The 19,628-nt window shown below is 36.3% G+C and overlaps 1 protein-coding gene across 7 annotated transcripts in view; it reads left to right on the top strand.

Annotated features, from left to right (window-relative positions):
• Positions 1-19,628, top strand: part of UBR5 (ubiquitin protein ligase E3 component n-recognin 5) — a 140,247-nt gene that overhangs the window by 111,778 nt on the left and 8,841 nt on the right. For 5 of the 7 annotated variants that reach the window (XM_055432502.2, XM_055432504.2, XM_055432507.2 and 2 more), the window contains exons 37-54: positions 493-624; positions 995-1,252; positions 1,792-2,060; positions 2,233-2,444; positions 3,197-3,427; positions 3,888-3,961; positions 5,133-5,305; positions 5,396-5,509; positions 6,428-6,648; positions 8,069-8,189; positions 8,312-8,416; positions 10,929-11,172; positions 12,648-12,759; positions 13,362-13,506; positions 14,749-14,879; positions 16,273-16,333; positions 18,821-18,996; positions 19,190-19,274. In XM_055432502.2, the coding sequence (XP_055288477.1) occupies positions 493-624; positions 995-1,252; positions 1,792-2,060; positions 2,233-2,444; positions 3,197-3,427; positions 3,888-3,961; positions 5,133-5,305; positions 5,396-5,509; positions 6,428-6,648; positions 8,069-8,189; positions 8,312-8,416; positions 10,929-11,172; positions 12,648-12,759; positions 13,362-13,506; positions 14,749-14,879; positions 16,273-16,333; positions 18,821-18,996; positions 19,190-19,274 (2,864 nt within the window). The remainder of the gene's footprint in view (positions 1-492; positions 625-994; positions 1,253-1,791; positions 2,061-2,232; positions 2,445-3,196; positions 3,428-3,887; positions 3,962-5,132; positions 5,306-5,395; positions 5,510-6,427; positions 6,649-8,068; positions 8,190-8,311; positions 8,417-10,928; positions 11,173-12,647; positions 12,760-13,361; positions 13,507-14,748; positions 14,880-16,272; positions 16,334-18,820; positions 18,997-19,189; positions 19,275-19,628) is intronic. The other 2 variants (XM_055432506.2, XM_055432503.2) reach the window with 1 other exon arrangement.

Genomic DNA, 19,628 nt, shown 5'->3' with positions numbered 1-19,628 from the left:
TCATCATTCTTCTTAATAGCCATAGGATAGACTTCTGGGGATCACCTTTATTGAGGTTTAATTGACATGCAGTAAACTACACATGTTGAAAATTTATAACTTAGTATATTATGACATGTGTGTATATACAGTGAAATACAAAGGATACACATGTTTATTAGCCATCTTCCCCTCTTGGAATCCCAGTATGTAAAATCGATGAAAATGGAGCAGTGGCTCTAACCCTAAGCTCTGTCCACTTGTTGAAGTCCTCCTGCCTAATATTTTTTAACCTAAGGCTGTGCAGGCCAAATTTTGTGTCTGTTCACTGAGTCCCATGATTTACCTGATCATTCTTACGCTAAGTGGGCAGTAATGCATACTCTAATATTACCAGTTCCCTCTGCCCCACTCCCTTCCCTTCCCACCCTTACAGTATTCCGTCTTATCAGCCTGTCTTGACCGATAGTGAGTTTGTACCTTATTTTCTTGTTATTTAAATATATTTGCTAGGGAGTGACATGGAGCTGGACTTGTTAGCAGCAGCTGAAACAGAAAGTGACAGTGAAAGTAACCATAGCAACCAAGATAATGCTAGTGGGCGTAGAAGTGTTGTCACTGCAGCAACTGCTGGCTCAGAAGCAGGTATGTTACATTCTAGCAGTTTTCTTGCTTATACTAAGGTTGTGTGTGAAGAATTGGTTAAACCGTGCTCAGTATGATATTCCCAAGGGTGGCTAATGCTTTTTTTTTAAACTTTGTTTCTCTAGAGATATTAGTGAAGAAGATTATTATTTCAGTGACTCTTCTTTTCTTTTTTCTGTTTCACTTTTCTGATTTTTAAATAATGAATTAATTTTAAGGTTCATTGAAGAGTTCCAGAATATTTCGGAGATGGGTTTTGTGAAATATTGAACATAGTCTGGCATTCTGTTTAATATATTTTCCTAAATGAGGGGTACACTGTAATTTTAAATACCAACAAACTCACAGTGGTTTTGGTTTAAAAATTTAGGTGCAAGCAGTGTTCCTGCCTTTTTTTCTGAAGATGACTCGCAATCAAATGACTCAAGTGATTCTGATAGCAGCAGTAGTCAGAGTGACGACATAGAACAAGAGACATTTATGCTTGATGAGCCATTGGAGAGAACCACAAATAGCTCACATGCCAATGGTGCTGCCCAAGCTCCTCGGTCCATGCAGTGGGCTGTCCGCAACACCCAGCACCAGCGGGCAGCTAGCACAGCTCCTTCTAGCACATCCACTCCAGCAGGCAAGTCTGTAAACTTGATGTTCCTGAGAGTGCTTAAATAGGTTTAAAAATCACACATTTTCCTCTCAAGAACAAATTAAATAATTTCATAATAGTTTTTCTTTGTTTTGCTGAGTTCAAATATAGAATTATTTACTTATTGCTTATCGCAGGGTTTCTCAGTCCCTGCACCATTGCTCCCTTGGGCTGAATAATTAATTCATGACCATTCCCTGTGGGATGTTTAGAAGCATCCTTGACCTGGACTCGTTAGATGCCAGGAGCACTCTCTCCCAAGCTGTGACAACCAAGAATACCTGCAGCACTGCCTGTGTCTGCACAGGGAGGCAGTGGCAGAATGGCCCTAGTTGAGAACGTTACAGTATTAATGATTCTTACCTTCATCATTCCCCTCCCCAAATTAGTGTGGCTTAAAGGAAGTACTCATTTACCCTATTTACTAATGTAATTGACCTTTTACTTCAAATATGTACAGTGTTAGAGAAACACTGTTAGCAAGTGACATTAATTTATTGTGGTTGTCTTTTCTTTCCTGATAGCAAGTTCAGCGGGTTTGATTTATATCGATCCTTCCAACCTACGCCGGAGCGGTACCATCAGCACAAGTGCTGCCGCTGCAGCAGCTGCTTTGGAAGCTAGCAATGCCAGCAGCTACTTAACATCTGCAAGCAGTTTAGCCAGGGCGTATAGCATTGTCATCAGACAGATCTCGGACTTGATGGGCCTTATTCCTAAGTATAATCACCTAGTTTACTCTCAGATTCCAGCAGCTGTGAAGTTGACTTACCAAGATGCAGTAAATTTACAGGTATGAAACCACTGAAAAATTACTTATTCAAATATATTTTTTGGCCATCTGTTATAAGAATTCCAGTATGATGGGAGTGAATGTTACAAGTATTTAAATGTCTATATCATATTACTCTATCAAATTTAACTTTATCTGGGTAGTTTTAACTGTTTTAGTTTGGTCTTTGTAGAACTATGTAGAAGAAAAGCTTATTCCCACTTGGAACTGGATGGTCAGTATTATGGATTCTACTGAAGCTCAATTACGTTATGGTTCTGCATTAGCATCTGCTGGTGATCCAGGACATCCCAATCACCCCCTCCATGCTTCTCAAAACTCAGCTCGAAGAGAAAGGATGACTGCACGAGAAGAGGCTAGTTTACGAACCCTTGAAGGCAGACGGTATGAAATTCTTTGTCTGTTTAGATAGAAGCCTTCTAGCCTAGAAATTGAGAGCTTTTTGATTGCCATTATATAAGACCCACTCTGTTGTAAAGGAAGAAATACATGCCTTGAGTTACTTCTTTTAAATTGTTGTTATTTAATTTATGTTATTCAATTTTATGAGTTCTTTATATATTCTAGATACAAGTTCCTTATCAGATACAGGATTTGCAGAAACTGTCCTGTTCTGTGGGTTGTCTTTTCACTTTCTTGAGGTGTTCTCTGAAGGACATATGTTTTTTAATTTGGGTAAAGTCTAGTGCTCTTCATTTTGTTTTGCTTTTGGTGTCATTTTAGGAAGTGGTTCTCAAAGTGTGGTTCCCAGAAGAGCAGTATCAGGATCACCTAAGAGCTGTTAGAAAATACAAATTTTGGGTCCCACCCCATTCTTCTGACACTATAGGGCTGGGTCCAGCAAGCTGTTTGCACAACCCTTCCAAATGATTTTGGTGGACACAAGTTTGAGAACCATTGTCTCTAGGGGAAAGAGTACCTTCTGGCAATCCAAAGAACATGGGAATTTCTTTCCTTTGTAAATGTACAGTACTGTAAATAATACTCAGTGATTCTATTTCTAAAGTAGAGCCCAGGCTTAACTAGCTTTTATTTATGGATAGTCTCAGTTCCTAATTTTGCATGTTTGTAACAGTGGTAAATTTCACATTTGTGTTCTTTTTGTAAACATTTTCTATTTTTTTTTATCCCTGTAGACGTGCCACATTGCTTAGTGCCCGTCAGGGAATGATGTCTGCTCGAGGTGACTTCCTCAATTACGCTCTGTCTTTAATGAGGTCTCATAATGATGAGCATTCCGATGTTCTTCCAGTTTTGGATGTTTGCTCACTGAAGCATGTGGCATATGTTTTTCAAGCACTTATATATTGGATTAAAGCGATGAATCAGCAGACAACATTGGATACACCTCAACTGGAACGCAAAAGGTATTCATACCTGCCGTGAAATTGATAGAAGAAATACTCAATCAGTGTGATCTTTATTAGTACACTGTCTGATTTTTGGAGTAGGGAGAAATAGTACAGGAATATTTCATGTGGGCAGGTTGACTTGAGTCCATCCAGCCTTTCTCTTAAATTATGAAACCTAAGAATACAGTTAGGCTTTATGTTGAGATAGTTTGTCCTGATTTGTTTATCATGTTTCTGAGTTTGTGTAAGGACTCACTATTTCTTGATGCGATTAGCCTTTTGCTTCTTTTGAGCCTATTTTGTAATTGTAGTACATTTGGCTGATCAGTCTTCCATCCCTAGAATCTGAAACTTATTGCACTAATCAAAATTGGTTAGGTACTAAACTGACCTCTTCAGTATTTTTGTATTACCTTTGCTGCTGTTCATACAGCATGAAATACTTCATGTAAAATGACTCACTTGTCTTTTTAAGGACACGAGAACTCTTGGAACTTGGTATTGATAATGAAGATTCAGAACATGAAAATGATGATGACACCAATCAAAGTTAGTGTACAGAAAATCTGCTAACCTACTTCAAGAAATGGCTGCCTCAGTATTTCCCCTTCAAGCTTTTTAACTTCATTATTTTCTGTCTGGGTGGGAATTTCTCTTTTCTTCTCTATGTCCCGTTTCTTGCATTTTCTGTCCATTTTTCCTTATACATTCTTGCATTAATTACTTCATAAATAAGAATTAATTAACTTTTTAATAATTATGTTTTTTTTGTTTTGATTTTGTATCTCTCCTTTGCATCTTTTATGTTTACTTTTACGTGTGTTGGTAATACATACATTTAAATAGAATTTTAGCAGAACTTTTGTTAATATTGCTGCAAAATAGAGTGTGTAAAGAAAATGGAACTCATAAATTTCATTGCAACTTAACAGTTAATGCAATTAAAAGAGAAAATATTCCAAATTCAAGAAATTTGGGGACCTTCTGCACTCATAGTTTTCTGATATTATTTCAAGTAGAATTAAAGTACTTTTCTAGTACAGCCCACTTACCTGTTATTTAATATCACCATGTACTTTATTACTTTATTCAGCCCTGGGAAAGACAGCTTTCCTTTAATTTCTGCTTTTTGAGAACCCAGCCATAGCTCACTGCTATTTTCACAGCATGCTGTAAGCACTGACAAAAGTTTCATTCCTTTAATGGGAGTTGGTGTTGGTGGGCTGATTTCCTGTTGGGTTACTTGAGTTGCCCAAACATTTCTCTTTTCATCTGCTTATAGAGAAAGCAGAACTTATAAGTAAGCAAATGCTTAAATTTTAGCTCATTTTTTCCTCCTTTTGGAGTCATCAGTGCGCCAGATCCTGAATATGCTCAAGAAATTAGCTGTATTCAGGTCTGAATCTCCAGGGAACTAAGAGGTAGATGAGGCAGGTGTCCACCCAATGCAAAATGGAACAGTATTTGTTGCTGCTAATATTTTTTGCAAGTTTTTATTATATTGAAATACACATAAATTTTATCATTATAACCATTTAAAACCAGTATTTTGAATTACCACTTTAAAATATTAACACAATTTTTGACTGTTGTTTTTGAATGACATTAAAATTTTATCAAGAGATAATAGGATTTTTGGATTGAGCAAATGAAGATTCTTTTACCCTTCCCCAATAGTTACTTTTCTAAAAAAAAGCACATTTTATCTCCTCGTGTTTAGGTGCTGCTTTGAATGATAAGGATGATGACTCTCTTCCTGCAGAAACTGGCCAAAGCCATCCGTTTTTCCGACGCTCAGACTCCATGACGTTCCTTGGGTGTATACCCCCAAATCCATTTGAAGTGCCTCTGGCTGAAGCCATCCCCTTGGCTGATCAGCCACATCTGTTGCAGGTGATTTAAAGGAACTAGCCTTAAGGTTTCTTTTCAGTTGAACTTATTTAAGTGTTCAGTGTAACTGTAGTATTTTTGTTAAAATTCCAGCCAAATGCCAGAAAGGAGGATCTTTTTGGCCGCCCAAGTCAGGGTCTTTATTCTTCATCTGCCAGCAGTGGGAAATGCTTAATGGAGGTTACAGTGGATAGAAACTGCCTTGAGGTAAGATACTAAAAAATCATTGCAATATGATACTTGTAAGCTGAACACTTATCCAGGCATTCAGTTTTTTGAAAATGCATTAATTCAAAATGTTGTATTTTCTCAAATAATAGAAGTATCAGAAATTCTTCCCTTATGAATTCAACAGTATCATTAGTGTACTTTGAGACTTGCTGTATGTCAGGCTAATGCACCTGTAAAATGGTAGTTTCATTATGTGCTTCACCTATTTCAGGGTTGATTGTTGTAATGCTACTGAATATTTAAATTTTTGCACATATGAACATATATATTGACTTGTAACTTTTCTTTTTGAATATAGAATGGGAATAAATAAAGTAATATTAATAATGATAATACCTAATATTTGTTGAAAAACTCTATCTCCTGGGCACTGTCTCAATTAGTCTTTATAACCATGTTGGGTAGAAAACGTTATTATCCTGATTTTATAGGTAAGGCAAAGAAAGGTTACAAGAATTACGTGTGGGGATGTCTATTGTTAGACAACGAGTGAAGTGACAGATCTAGTTTTTGAGCCTGAAATTACACTGTCCTGTTTCTGCAGTGAAAAAGTAATAACATGTTTAAGAGCAGGCATATAGAAGAATGGAATTGAATGGAATTTTCTTCATTATCTAAGTGACAAGGGAGGATTTGATGTACATAAGACGCTTAAGTAACCATAAATATTATAAAGATGCCTTTTAAAGTTCTCTAAGACTGCTGTGGTAAATGCATGGAATTGGTGCTCAGCTGTGGGAATCAGACAAGAAATAGGTTGCATCTTCCTAACTAGAAGTACCAGAAAGGGATTATTGAACTTCCATGTGATTTCTGTTGAATATTAGTAAGTTGAAAAGGAAATTATAGTCAATTTATTCTTCATATCTAACATTTAAATGTAAAAATTCATAGGTTCTTCCAACTAAAATGTCTTACGCTGCCAATTTGAAAAATGTAATGAACATGCAAAATCGTCAAAAAAAGGAAGGAGAAGAACAGAATGTGGTGCCAGAGGAAGCTGAGAGCTCAAAGCCAGGCCCGTCTGCTCATGACCTCGCGGCACAGTTGAAAAGCAGTTTGCTGGCAGAAATAGGACTGACGGAAAGTGAAGGGCCACCTCTTGCGTCTTTCAGGTATTTGTTAAGTGAAGGTAGTTTTTCTGTGCTTTTCCTTTATGGCTGCTATACTTTTTATAAGAATTTTTATTTAAGAACTTTATAATCTATGTATTTCATTTGTATATAAATAATAGGGTGAAATGTTATTATTTTTGTTTTCGGTTTATAATCAGATATTTAAAATATTAAGAGCTTTCTGGATTTTGGGGGACGGAGTTGTGACTGTTTTGTCACTGATTGCTGTTCTGATATTCTCTGTTTATTGAAGAAATTCTGACTCTGTTTTTAATGTTCAGTGCTGAGTTAAAGTATATATCCACATCAAATTGCCAGTTACACACTTGTTAGCAGGAGCTCAGATGTGGTCAATGAGGGGAGAGGATGGCGTGTGAAAAAAGTAGTTTCTAGATTTGTGACCTACACATTTGCTTGGTTTCACTCCTTTGCCAAGTTCACATTTAGTAATTCTCTTACAAGAGGTAGGTTCTTTGCTTTCCCAGTAAAAATTTGCCCTAGTATGTAGTGTGACTTGGTCTGGCTCATCACCTAATGATCTGTTTAGTAACTGTTTTACGCTCTTTGGTTTTTTGGTTATGTAATGTCAGATTTCCTTTTTTTTTTCTTGCTTAGGAGTTAAGCTAGTATAGGAAACTATGTACATCATATATACACAGTCTAGCAGTCTACAACCATAAAAAACAAGAATTGTGGACTGAGAGGCCCCAGCTCCCTAGAGACAGTATGATTTGGACTGAGATGGTTAGAAAGTATAGAAGCAGACAGACTGAAGGAGAGAAGAACTAGAGGCAGAGAGAGAAGCTGTTATTAGTGGTGAAAAAGGGTCTGAGGTAGAATATTGTCTTTGGGGATGAAAAGGAAACCATGGGGTAAGAAAACAGATTCATGAAGGGCTTGATCACTCTGGAGGAACCAAGGGAAGAATAAAATTTTTTGAAGTCTGCAACAGGAAAATAGGCAGTACTATTGAAGGAAATTAGGAGGCAGTGTCATTGTAGTGAAGAGGTCATGCTCAGTTTTACTCATTTTGAGCATGAGCTGAGTGTGATCGAAGTGGATATATTTCACACAATGAAATTCTGGTCCATTGTGAAAGTTTGAATTAAAGAGGGATCTGGGAATCACCCAGTGGAGATGGACACCGAACTTTAAGGAGAGGAGGTAAATTAAAGATGAAGATAGCAGGCAGCCTGGGGATGTATCCTTACATAAAGGACAGAAGGAATAATAGAGTAAAAATGAGAAGTTCTGCAAGGAACAAGTAGTAATAGGAAAATTCTCCATTAGGTAGTATGTGGTTATAAATTAAGATCTCAGAATATTAAAAGACCAAGTAAGTTACTGTTATTGACCAAAAACCAGGAAATTTTTAAGAGTTGGCTAAATTGCTCTTCCTCTCCCCTTAAATTTCTCACAGGCCACAGTGTAGCTTCATGGGAATGGTAATTTCCCATGATATGCTGCTAGGACGTTGGCGCCTTTCTTTAGAACTGTTTGGCCGGGTGTTCATGGAAGATGTTGGAGCAGAACCTGGATCCGTATGTATTTTGAGCACTTTACATTCTATTCTGCCTGATAAGTATGTATTCAGAGAATAGTTCTGTCATGCATTTATGGGTTTTTTCATTTTGTGTTTTTTTTTTTTTTTTTCTTTTTAAAGATCCTAACTGAATTGGGTGGTTTTGAGGTAAAAGAATCAAAATTCCGTAGAGAAATGGAAAAACTGAGAAATCAGCAGTCAAGAGATTTATCACTAGAGGTAAAGGTATTTAGAGTTTCTTATACTATACATATACTATACGATACTATACATATAGTATTTATATGAAGTTTGAAAACAAAAATAGTAGATGCATACTATGTAATTAAAAATTTAAAGAAAATGAATGGTAGTCACCGAATTTAGAGTAGTGGGTATCTCTGGCAGTTGGTTTCCCATTATCATGTAATGAGGAACAGTGGGTTTGTTTCAGTATCGTTGTGAATACACAGATTTAAACTGTTGATGTGCTTCATTTCATTGATGCTCTAACAGTGTTTTCTTTAGCTGAGAAAGTGAGACTCTCACTGTAGTGAGAGTCCATCCAATCTTTGATAACTTCCCTACTATTTGATGTGTCTCATTTTCTGTTATTTTCTGTCACAGTCTTTAAATCAGCCATTTCTTCAAGAAGCCCTGGTTCCTTTTAACAGGAAATTGTATTTTGAGATTATAATCTGGACTTTAAATTGTTCACTGCCTATAGGCTTGGTCACTGTTTCCAGGCCTTTTAGTGGTTAGAACTAGGAAATGCTTCTTCAAAAAAATAAGAAAATTATACCATGTGTTCACACTGATACTCCCATTTCATATTCAAGATTTAGAAATACAAGTTTTGTTTTCACCCTTTAGTCTTCCTTTCTTCTGAACTGAATAATTTCCAGCTCTCCAGTAACACCACTAAAATTACTCATTTGCTTTTATCCCACAGCATGCATATAGCAGTCTTAAAATCATAAGACTTAGAATCAACACTACTACTAACAAAACGATTGTTGAAAATAGAGTTAAGATTTACTTGCAGTTTTTGTTCTTAGAACATTTCCAATTGGAGATTTGTAGTCAAATTACATTGTTTTGAAGTCACTTGAGATAATTTCTTTTTGTGGTTTTGGTACCTACCATCTTATCTCCACACAGTTAAGGTCTTTTGGTTCATTTCGCCTTCATTTTTTAGGGATTGCTCTCCTTTTTTTTTTTTTTTTTAATTTTGTTTTGTTTCATAATGTAAAATATCTACAGTTGCAAGGTGAACTCTGTAGAAGTTTATATTCAGAGAAATCTAGTTTACATTCCTGTCTCTTTACTTTGGGTTCCCCCTGCCCCCTTTTGGGATTTTTTGTTCGTTTTTTGATTTCCCCCCCAGCTTATTTCCCTCCCACCTTCAAAAAATGTAGTCATGTATGTGTGTTCATCTCTGTCCCTCACTCCCCACCCCAAGCATTACACCCCAAGTAAAATGTTACACATTTTACTCCATCTTGATTTTTTCCAGTTAACAGTATATCCTAGAGAGAAAACCGTGGCTATAGAGAGAGAAATGTAGTGTTCTGCTCTCTGTTTTCTAACTGCCTAGTAGTCTTAGTACCACATTTTATGGCTTTATCAGTTTTTTTTCAACCAGTGTCCTGTTGATAGACATTTGGGTTTGTTTCCAGTCTTCTGCTGTTACAAATAGTGGTGTGATGAATTACTTTATGTGTATTTCTCTTTGGCTCACGTGTCTTTGAGATAGAATCCTAGATATGGGTTAGAGGTCATGTGTATATATAATTTTGTCAAATATTGACAAATACTCCTACATAATGTCTGTATATTTTTGCACTTTCTGCATCAGTACAAGAGTGCCTGATTCTCCAAAGTCTTGCCAGCAGTTTGTTGTCAGATTTTTAGATTTTTGCCAATCTGATTGGCAGTATAATTTTATTTTGTATTTCTCTTATTTTGAGGAAAGTTAAACGTTGTTATGTAGATTTCATGTACCATGGCTGCTGCTTTTTCTGGGAACTATTATGTATGTTGACATATTTTGCCCATTTTTCCTATTGTTTTTTCCTCAGTTTTTTTTAGACGTGCTTTCCCTGGTGGCTCAGACGGTAAAGCGTCTGCCTACAATGCGGAAGACTCGGGTTCAATCCCTGGGTCAGGAAGATTTCCTGGAGAAGGAAATGGCAATCCACTCCAGTATTCTTGCTTGGAAAATCCCATGGACGGAGGAGCCTGGTAGGCTACAGTCCATGGGGTTGCAGAGTTGGACATGACTGAGCGACTTCACTCACTCACTCAAGTGATAGATATACACTGTTCATCAATCTTTTTTGGTAATAGAAGGTGCAAATATTTTTCCCAGTTTGTCATTTTTCTTTTACTTTGCTATGGTATTCCATAGTAAAGGAATATCATATCTTTTTTTTAAGGATTTGCTATTAAAAAAAATTTCACACTTTATTTGCAATTTATCTTGCTATATCCCCAAATTGGATGAATTGCTGTGTTCTGGTAGATCTTTTAAGAAAATGTTCTAATTGAGTTAAATTCCACTGTCCTGATTTAATGTAAGATGTTGTTGTGTGATTCAGAGTCCTATTTGGAATGTATAAGCTTTTGAGAACCCAGCTACTTCATAGCTATTTCAACTATCAAGGAAAAGCAAAACTTAGATTTTCAGATTTTACACAGAAAAATTTCAAGGTGGTTTCCGACATTGAATTTACTGCTTTTTGTTGCGTTTCAATAGGTTGATCGGGATAGAGATCTTCTTATTCAGCAGACCATGAGGCAACTTAACAATCACTTTGGTCGAAGATGTGCTACTACACCTATGGCTGTACACAGAGTAAAAGTTACATTTAAGGATGAACCAGGAGAGGGCAGTGGTGTAGCACGAAGCTTTTATACAGCCATTGCACAAGCTTTTTTGTCAAATGAAAAACTGCCAAATTTAGACTGTATTCAAAATGCCAACAAAGGCACTCATACAAGTAAGTACTCTAGAGGTAACAAGCTCCTAAAAATTCTTTCCTTGTTTGATTGAAACGATTATCATGGTTATATGTGTGTTTAGTTGGAGAACTTTATACTTTTGTACTATTTTATTCTAGATCAGTTACTTAACCTTGTTTAAACTACTCTAATTGACAGTTTACCAGTTGGCACTTTTACTGCCACATTCATTTTCATAAATGGTTATGACTGTATGATTGAGTTTTTCATCTCAATATTAATGTTTGGGAAATCGGAGGTTTAAGGTAATATAAAAATTCAAAGAGCAAACTGCAGGATTTCCCAATTAGTACAGATACTGAGAAGAAAATGCTGTTACCTATAACAGTGATTTTTAAAGTATGATTTGCAGAGTTTCTACCAGTCTCCAGTGAGGTGGATTTTACAACCAAAGATAAATTGGCTATTCACTAACTTCACCGTTTAATTTACAAGACTTTGTTTTTTGGTAATAAGGTTTTCTGTGTTAACATCCTGGTGCAAATTCTACCTTCTCAATGATCACCACTTTGGGGTTAGGATTCTCACCTGATTTTCAAGATTATGATAGTGTATTTTAAAATGTGAAAACTACAAAAGGTTGAAACTCGGGATACATGTAGGGAAATCGTCAGTCTCGTAGGTGAATGGATACACTAATTGAGGGAGAAGGAGTTAACTAACAGGATCCTGTGTTTTATTAATGCCTAGGCTATAGCTGTATCTTACTGCGGTTCTGTAAACCATAGAAGCTGAATGAGATCTGGAAAGAATTAAGGATGAAAAGATGGGGGGCGTACCCCAGCCTTTCATTATTAGTTTAACCACTTGACTTTCTGTAGTCTCACAGTTTTTTAAAAAATTGTAAAATGTGAATGAGGAAACCTAGGAAGTCATGACATTTCAGAAATAATTTTTCTGCATGCTGCTGCTGCTGCTGCTAAGTCACTTCAGTCGTGTCCGACTCTGTGTGACCCCACAGACGGAAGCCCACCAGGGTCCCCCGTCCCTGGGATTCTCCAGGCAAGAACACTGGAGTGGGTTGCCATTGCCTTCTCCGAATTTTTCTGCATAGTCGTTAGGAAACCGTACTCTGCTTTATGCTTAAGGTTTTACAAAGAGTAATAGCTGAGTGTCTTTAAATGCTTTTAATGCCAAAAACTAAGAATAGAGAAGATAGTCAAATATGTAAGAAATCTCAGCATTGTTTATGTTGAAACTAACATAGTCCTGATTGCTACATTTTATTTCACAGCTCTGACATGATAAGGAGATAAATTCATTCTACACAATCACTCCCAACACTCAAAACCATAGTGAGAATCACAGAAAGTCACTGACGCAGATGCTGAGGAAAATGATCTTCAGTTGTCATGTTCTTACTGTGCTTCTCTCATTTCCTCACATTGACTGTAACATTTAAAGTAGTTGCATTTACATTTAGATAAACAAAGTGTATTTCACTTTTTTCCAGGTTTAATGCAGAGATTAAGAAACAGAGGAGAGAGGGATCGGGAAAGAGAGAGAGAAAGGGAAATGAGGAGGAGCAGCGGCTTGCGAGCGGGTTCTCGGAGAGACCGGGATAGGTGAGGTGATTTTGTTTCTTTTACTGAGTACCATCATTTTGGATGAATTAGAGGTAGGCCGGAAAATAAGAGTCTCAATTATAAACTTTTAGAAAATGAAAGGTAATAATTGGATAAGTGATGCATTGTAACTAAAATAGTCTAACCAACTATTAACTAATATGTTCTGCTTTAGAAACCCAGGGGCAGTTGAAATTACATTTACTTTATATTTATCACCAAAGTTCCTAAATTTGTTTTAAAAATCTTAACTTGTGGCAATTGTGTTATTTAAAACGTTCAGTATTTCACATGTTAGAATGAGTGGCCTTTTACTTTTGTCTTAAAATTTCCAGGAAATATGGGTGGGCTCTTGATGTCTGGCATTTTAAGGTCCTGTTCCCTTAGAATCAAATTAATACATGCAATGCAGACTTACAGATTTTCAAGTGACAAAATCTAGATAAATTTTATTTTCCAAGCATCATTCTTTTCAGGCATTCTTCCACCCTGGTACCATAACTGGAGCTAACCACATGCTCTGGTTTCCACTTTGTTGCAGTGATATTTTCCATTTTGCAGACAAGGGAAATGAAGTCATCATAGCTTTGTTCGTCTTTCAGGGATTTTAGAAGACAGCTTTCCATCGACACTAGGCCCTTCAGACCAGCCTCTGAAGGAAATCCAAGTGATGATCCTGACCCTCTGCCGGCACATCGTCAGGCGCTCGGAGAGAGACTTTATCCCCGTGTACAAGCAATGCAACCAGTACGTATGGCGTGCTTAGCTACCTCTTAACTGGCTGTGCCATTTTAGGTTTGGATTAAGGCTGGTATCTTAGGAAGTTGTCAGCTATTGGAAAGCCATGTGATTTGAGGACTGCCAAAAAAAGGAAGCTTAGGAGGGAAAGAAGCAGCACTTACTGGAGAGTAATTGTATATAGCTTAATGTTTATTTTATTACATATGCCAGGTTAACATTCTGCCTAATAATTTCCTTTTGTGCTAAGGATTGTCTGTGCATTGTATTTATTTGTACAAATTATTGTTGCTTTTTAAAGCCAACTTTGTTATCAGCTTGTAGCTGGAACATGTTGCAAATAGTGTACTTCACTTGATAAATATGACAGGAAGGTTTTATTTTGAATGTTCTGTCAGAGGTTTCTTTCATATGATATGAAACATAACCTAGTTTTCTTTTTTGTCTTTATACATAACTACATGTACATACTAGAGCAAAAGAATAATAAAACAGAATAAATCAGTTATATTTCAGTAAATCCTTAGCCTTAAATACGGGCATCTTTTTTCTTTTTGCTTCTCCTTCCTTCACTTCTTCCCTCTCTTTTTTCCTACACTAAATGAAAAAAAAAAAAAATATTTCCAGGCCTCTGATGAAGAAGGGGAAAAAATGGACCTTGAGTAGTTTTAGGTTTACTCATGAATATCAAAAGTCTTAAAAAGGCTTGTCAACAAATAAATATTAAACTAGCTTTAATAAGATTGTAATGCATAGATTATTTATTCCCTACCAAAGTTTTCTATAATTAAGCTTCTAATCTCATAAAATAAACTCATGTGTTGTTAGTTCTAGTGACTTCTTTGTAGATTCTGTCATTGTTTTCTACATAGAGAATCTGTTGTCTGTAAAAAAGGAGTTTTACTTCTTTCCAATCTGGATTACTTTTATTTCCTTTACTTGCCTTCTTGTACTAACTGGAACTTGCAGTACAGTGTCAAATGGGAAGAAACATTACAATTCTCATCATCAAGTATCGTGTTAGCTGTGGCCTTTTTCATAGATGTCCCTTATCAGGTTAAGAAAATTAACGTCTCCTCCCTTTCTCTTCTTCATAGATTCCAATTAGAAAATATTTCGGAAATTTTTCAGTTTGTTATCCAAGTTTCTTATATATTCTTCTTCCTTTTTTTCCCCCTTGATAAAACATTGCTAATTTGGACAAGAGGTTTCAGAGAGTAGAGGCAAGTAGTATTTGTTTGTCATTTATAGGCATTTGCAAGTAAAATCACTGGCATGCTGTTGGAGTTATCCCCAGCTCAGCTGCTGCTGCTTCTAGCAAGTGAAGATTCTCTGAGAGCAAGAGTAGATGAAGCCATGGAACTCATTATTGCACATGGACGGTAATATGCACATTTGGGAAGACATTTTAAACATTAGCTCCTTTATTTTTAGGATACAGGTGTTAGCATATCTTACAATCTATATTAAATAGTGTAAGACTTGAATGGTTTTAATTTTAGGAGATGGCTTAAAAATCTGAGTGAGACAGCCAAGTTTCACATGTTACTAGAAGGGCTGAATTTTAGCAGTCACTTTAGGTTTGAAGATAAATTTTATGAACCTTATTTAGAAATTAACTTATAAGAAGTATATCTCATTCTCCACCTGAATACCTCTAATGTCAAAGGCCAGAAACCTCAAGGAACTGGGTGTAATCCCTGAGTCTTTGTAGTAAATAAGAAATTTCTTTTAGGCATCCTGATTTATCTTGGAAATCATGCAAATGTTTGCTTTTATTGTGCAATATATTTGTTTTAATATAAAACTTAAAAATATCTAACAGTTAAATTACTTACCCTTCTTTTCCCCGAGTGATAGGTTAAAGTGAGAAGAAGATACGCCACAGTTAATCTGTGCCCTCCTATCCTGGGGCTCCTCTAGTGTCCAGTTTGCGGTTTTGAAATGTTATTTTAAATGAAGATGTGTTTTGTTTTTTTCCTCCCAGTCATGATATTGAATGAGGAACTTCTAAGATTAGATATGGTCCTAGAAATGGATAAGTGGGTTGGCTAAACCCTGAAGTAAACAGCCGTTTAACTTAATCTCAGAGCCTTTGAATGGTCCAAGTCAAAGACTATTGCTAGAAGTTTCTTTTCTTGGCTGTTAACTATTTTTCATTTCTTGACTTTTATGTACTACATTTTCATTCCTCTTCATCTCTGGATACAGCAACACTAATATAGCTTAGCCCATTATATAAAAAGTTGCAAATAATGTGCATTTTTTGGGGGGGAGGGGGAAGACATTTGTAAATATATGTAAGGGTTGCTATTTTGGTAGTATTTTCTGTTGAATACAAGAATATATAATATTGACTGCTTTCACCTGCCTTTATGGATTGAACAGTGAATTTGTTAGTATTCTAGAAAAATTAAATACCCTGGAACATTCGATTCCTATTGTGGTAGCCTTCTGAACTTTTTCCTGTTCTTTTACAATGTTTTCCCTGAGCTCAAGTTTCAGTCCCCCTATGAAGACTGCATTTATTTTGTCTTAAATCGGGTAGCCTTTAGTTCATTGTCTTGGATCATACATGTAGTATCTTTGTGTATATTATTGACATTTCTGCTCTTAGAACTTCATTAAGACTCGTAAAGTGTCCTAGATACTTATTTACTTCAAAACTTAAATATATTGATAAAGTCTTAAAAATTTAAATGCATATGGTTTTCTCTACACTAAATTCTAGAAATTTCAGTTATCTGGAATATGAAAGGTATTGTTTGTTTTTAGGGAAAATGGAGCCGATAGTATCCTGGATCTTGGATTATTAGACTCTTCAGAAAAAGTACAGGTAAGGGATATTTTGTGGGCTTCCCTGATAGCTCAGATGGTAAAGAATCCACCTGCAATGCAGGAGACCCAGGTTTAATACCTGTGTCAGGAAGATCCACTGGAGAAGGGAATGGCTACCCACTCTAGTATTCTTTCTTGTCTGTTAAGTACATGCTGTATTTCAATTTGTAAGCTACCTGAGAACTTCAGTGCCAGCTATAATCATATCTCTTTCACTGATAACAACTTAAAACTCTGGAAAAAATTAAGAAAGGAATTGCTTGAGAATTCTGAAAAGTTAAACAGTAGCACACAGATTGGAGGGAAGTAAAAACTTGAGAAACAACTGTTGGGGCATTATTTCAGGCAGGAGAGTAAAGCTGATCCCCATTACTCCATCTTAACTGGAAGATAGCACATGCTTTAAGAAATAAACTGTACTGCCAGACTATCCCACATGGTGCATATGCAGAACAGACCCATAGTAGAATTAAAAGGCTTTTGGTAATGGAACCACTGACTACTCATTGGAAGGACTGTTATTGAAGCTCCACTACTTTGGCCACCTGATGCCAACTCATTGGAAAAGACCCCGATGCTGGGAAGGATTGAGGGCAGGAGGAGAACGGGGGGTGACAGAGGATGAGATGGTTGGATGGCATCACTGACTCAGTGGACATGAATCTGAGCAAACTTCACGAGATAGTGGAGGACAGAGGGGTCTGGAGTGCCACAGTCCGTGGGGTCACGAAGAGGCAGACACGACTAAGCAACACTGGGACCACTGCACACAGAAGATACTTCCGCTCTGAACCTAACCAGGTTATTAACTACCAAAGCCAAAAAATTTAGCATTCTCCATATCATTTCAACAAGACCCAGAGTTCTATAACTTAGTAAAAAAGATGTCCAGGATACACTCCAAAATTATTCAACATACAAAGAACCAGCAGAGACTCACCAGTTCTCCTGGGAAAAGATGCTAACCTTGAGATGACCCCACTTGTTGGAATTATCAAAAACTTTATCTCGTGTTCTATAAGATAAGCAAATGAATGGAAAAGTAAAGATTCACAACAGAGGAATAGAAAAAGAACCAAGGGAAAATTATAGAAAGTACTTATGAAAATTAAAAAGTTCACTGAATATGTCAATAATAGAACGAAGATGATATAGGAAAGTATCAATTTGAAGATAGAAACTCTCCATTTTGAAGAATAGAAAGAGAAAAAACCTCAAACAACAGTTTTCAGAGTCCTGTTCAGTTCAGTTCAGTTCAGTCGCTCAGTCGTGACCGACTCTTTGCGACCCCATGAATCACAGCACGCCAGGCCTCCCTGTCCATCACCAACTCCCAGAGTTCACTCAAACTCATGTCCATCGAGTCGGTGATGCCATCCAGCCATCTCATTCTCTGTCGTCCCCTTCTCCTCCCGCCCCCAATCCTTCCCAGCATCAGAGTCTTTTCCAGTGAGTCAACCCTTCGCATGAGGTGGCGAAAGTATTGGAGTTTCAGCTTTAGCATAAGTCCTTCCAATGAACACCCAGGATCGATCTCCATTAGAATGGACTGGTTGGATCTCCTTGCAGTCCAAGGGACTCTCAAGAGTCTTCTCCAACACCACAGTTCAAAAGCATCAATTCTTCGGTGATCAGCTTTCTTCACAGTCCAACTCTCACATCCATACATGACCACTGGAAAAACCATAGCCTTGACTAGACAGACCTTGGTTGGCAAAGTAATGTCTCTGCTTTTTAATATACTATTGGACCATGTTAAACATTAATGTCATTGGAGTGCCCAGAAGAGGAGAATGAGATTGCTACAGGAAAATATTTGAAGAAATAGTAACTGAAACCTTCCCAAATTTGGTGCGCGACATATTTATTTGCAGATTCAAGGAGGTCAGTGAACCCTCAACAGGATAAACTGAGAGAAAACTATGACTCGGTATAATCAAGCTGCTATAAAACTAATAAGAAAATAATAGTGCCTTACATATAAACAATAATGTGCAAGGCAGTGGATTTCTCATCAGAAACTATGAAGGCTAGAAGACAGTTGGAGCATCATCCTTAAAGTGCCTTTAAAATTGTCAATCCAGAATTCTCTCAAGGGAAAATAAATTTAAGGAATCAAGGTAAAAGAAGCTACCAGAGTTTCATTGAGTGATTTTACTTAAATGGACAGAGAAGTTAACAGGCACAAGCTTTATATATCATAATTCTGAAAGAATGAATTAGTTTATTTATATTTAAATATGAAACTTGCTTTACCTATCAAACTTTACATTTAAGTGATTTAAGAGAACCAGTTTGTATGCTTTGTTAAATATCAATCTTGGGTAATGTTAAAAATCTTAGTTAATTTTTTTGGAGGGGGTACCTGGATTATTACTAATTTTAAAGAGGGTTATAATGGTATTTTTAAACAATAATCACTCTTGTATACACATATACTGAAATATAAACTCTTGGGACTTAATCTCTGATACTCTGTTATTAGGAAAACCGAAAGCGTCATGGTTCTAGTCGAAGTGTAGTAGATATGGATTTAGATGATACAGATGATGGTGACGACAACGCCCCTTTGTTTTACCAACCTGGAAAAAGAGGATTTTATACTCCAAGGCCTGGCAAAAACACAGAAGCAAGATTGAATTGTTTCAGAAATATTGGCAGGTAAAGTCACTCTAATCTTTTATTTAAATTTTTAAAAAATTTCAGTTTATGAGATTTTTCTAAAATATTTTAGTCTGTAAAATGTGTATATATATGTTCTACTATAAAAATTTATTTAAGTATGTATATTATGTATGTGGAGTTATGTAGTCTAGAATTTTTTAATTTAATTACTATTTGTTTTTATTTTTAGGATTCTTGGACTGTGTCTATTACAGAATGAACTGTGTCCTATCACATTGAATAGACATGTGATTAAAGTGTTGCTTGGTAGGAAAGTAAGTGATTTTAATGAATCTAACTGCTTTTACAGTTGCAAAATTTTTTTAATAAAATATATAGTTATGGCATTAACTTAATATTAAATTTTAAAGCATTCTAGTCATTATAAAGTCATTTTCAAGCATTTAGTGACATTGGGGAAAATCTCAATACATGGAAGAGACAGCATAGAAGAATGAGTGACACAGAGGTGAGTTTAGAGGGATTGACGGACCTGGATCCCGTTGCAGACAAATCCTTGCATGTTTATTCCTCATTTATACAATGGTAAAGACAACAGCATAGTGCCTGGCACATAGTAAGTGCTCAGTAAGTTTTATTATTATTTGTTCTAGCAAGTAATGGCAGTA

The sequence above is a fragment of the Moschus berezovskii genome, chromosome 16 (genome assembly GCF_049115385.1).
Source record: "Moschus berezovskii isolate FMDL1 chromosome 16, NW_MosBer_1.0, whole genome shotgun sequence".
NCBI classification, from domain to species: Eukaryota; Metazoa; Chordata; class Mammalia; order Artiodactyla; family Moschidae; genus Moschus; species Moschus berezovskii.
The sequence above is the reverse complement of the archived record's forward strand: the minus strand, read 5'-3'. Positions and strand labels throughout refer to the sequence as shown.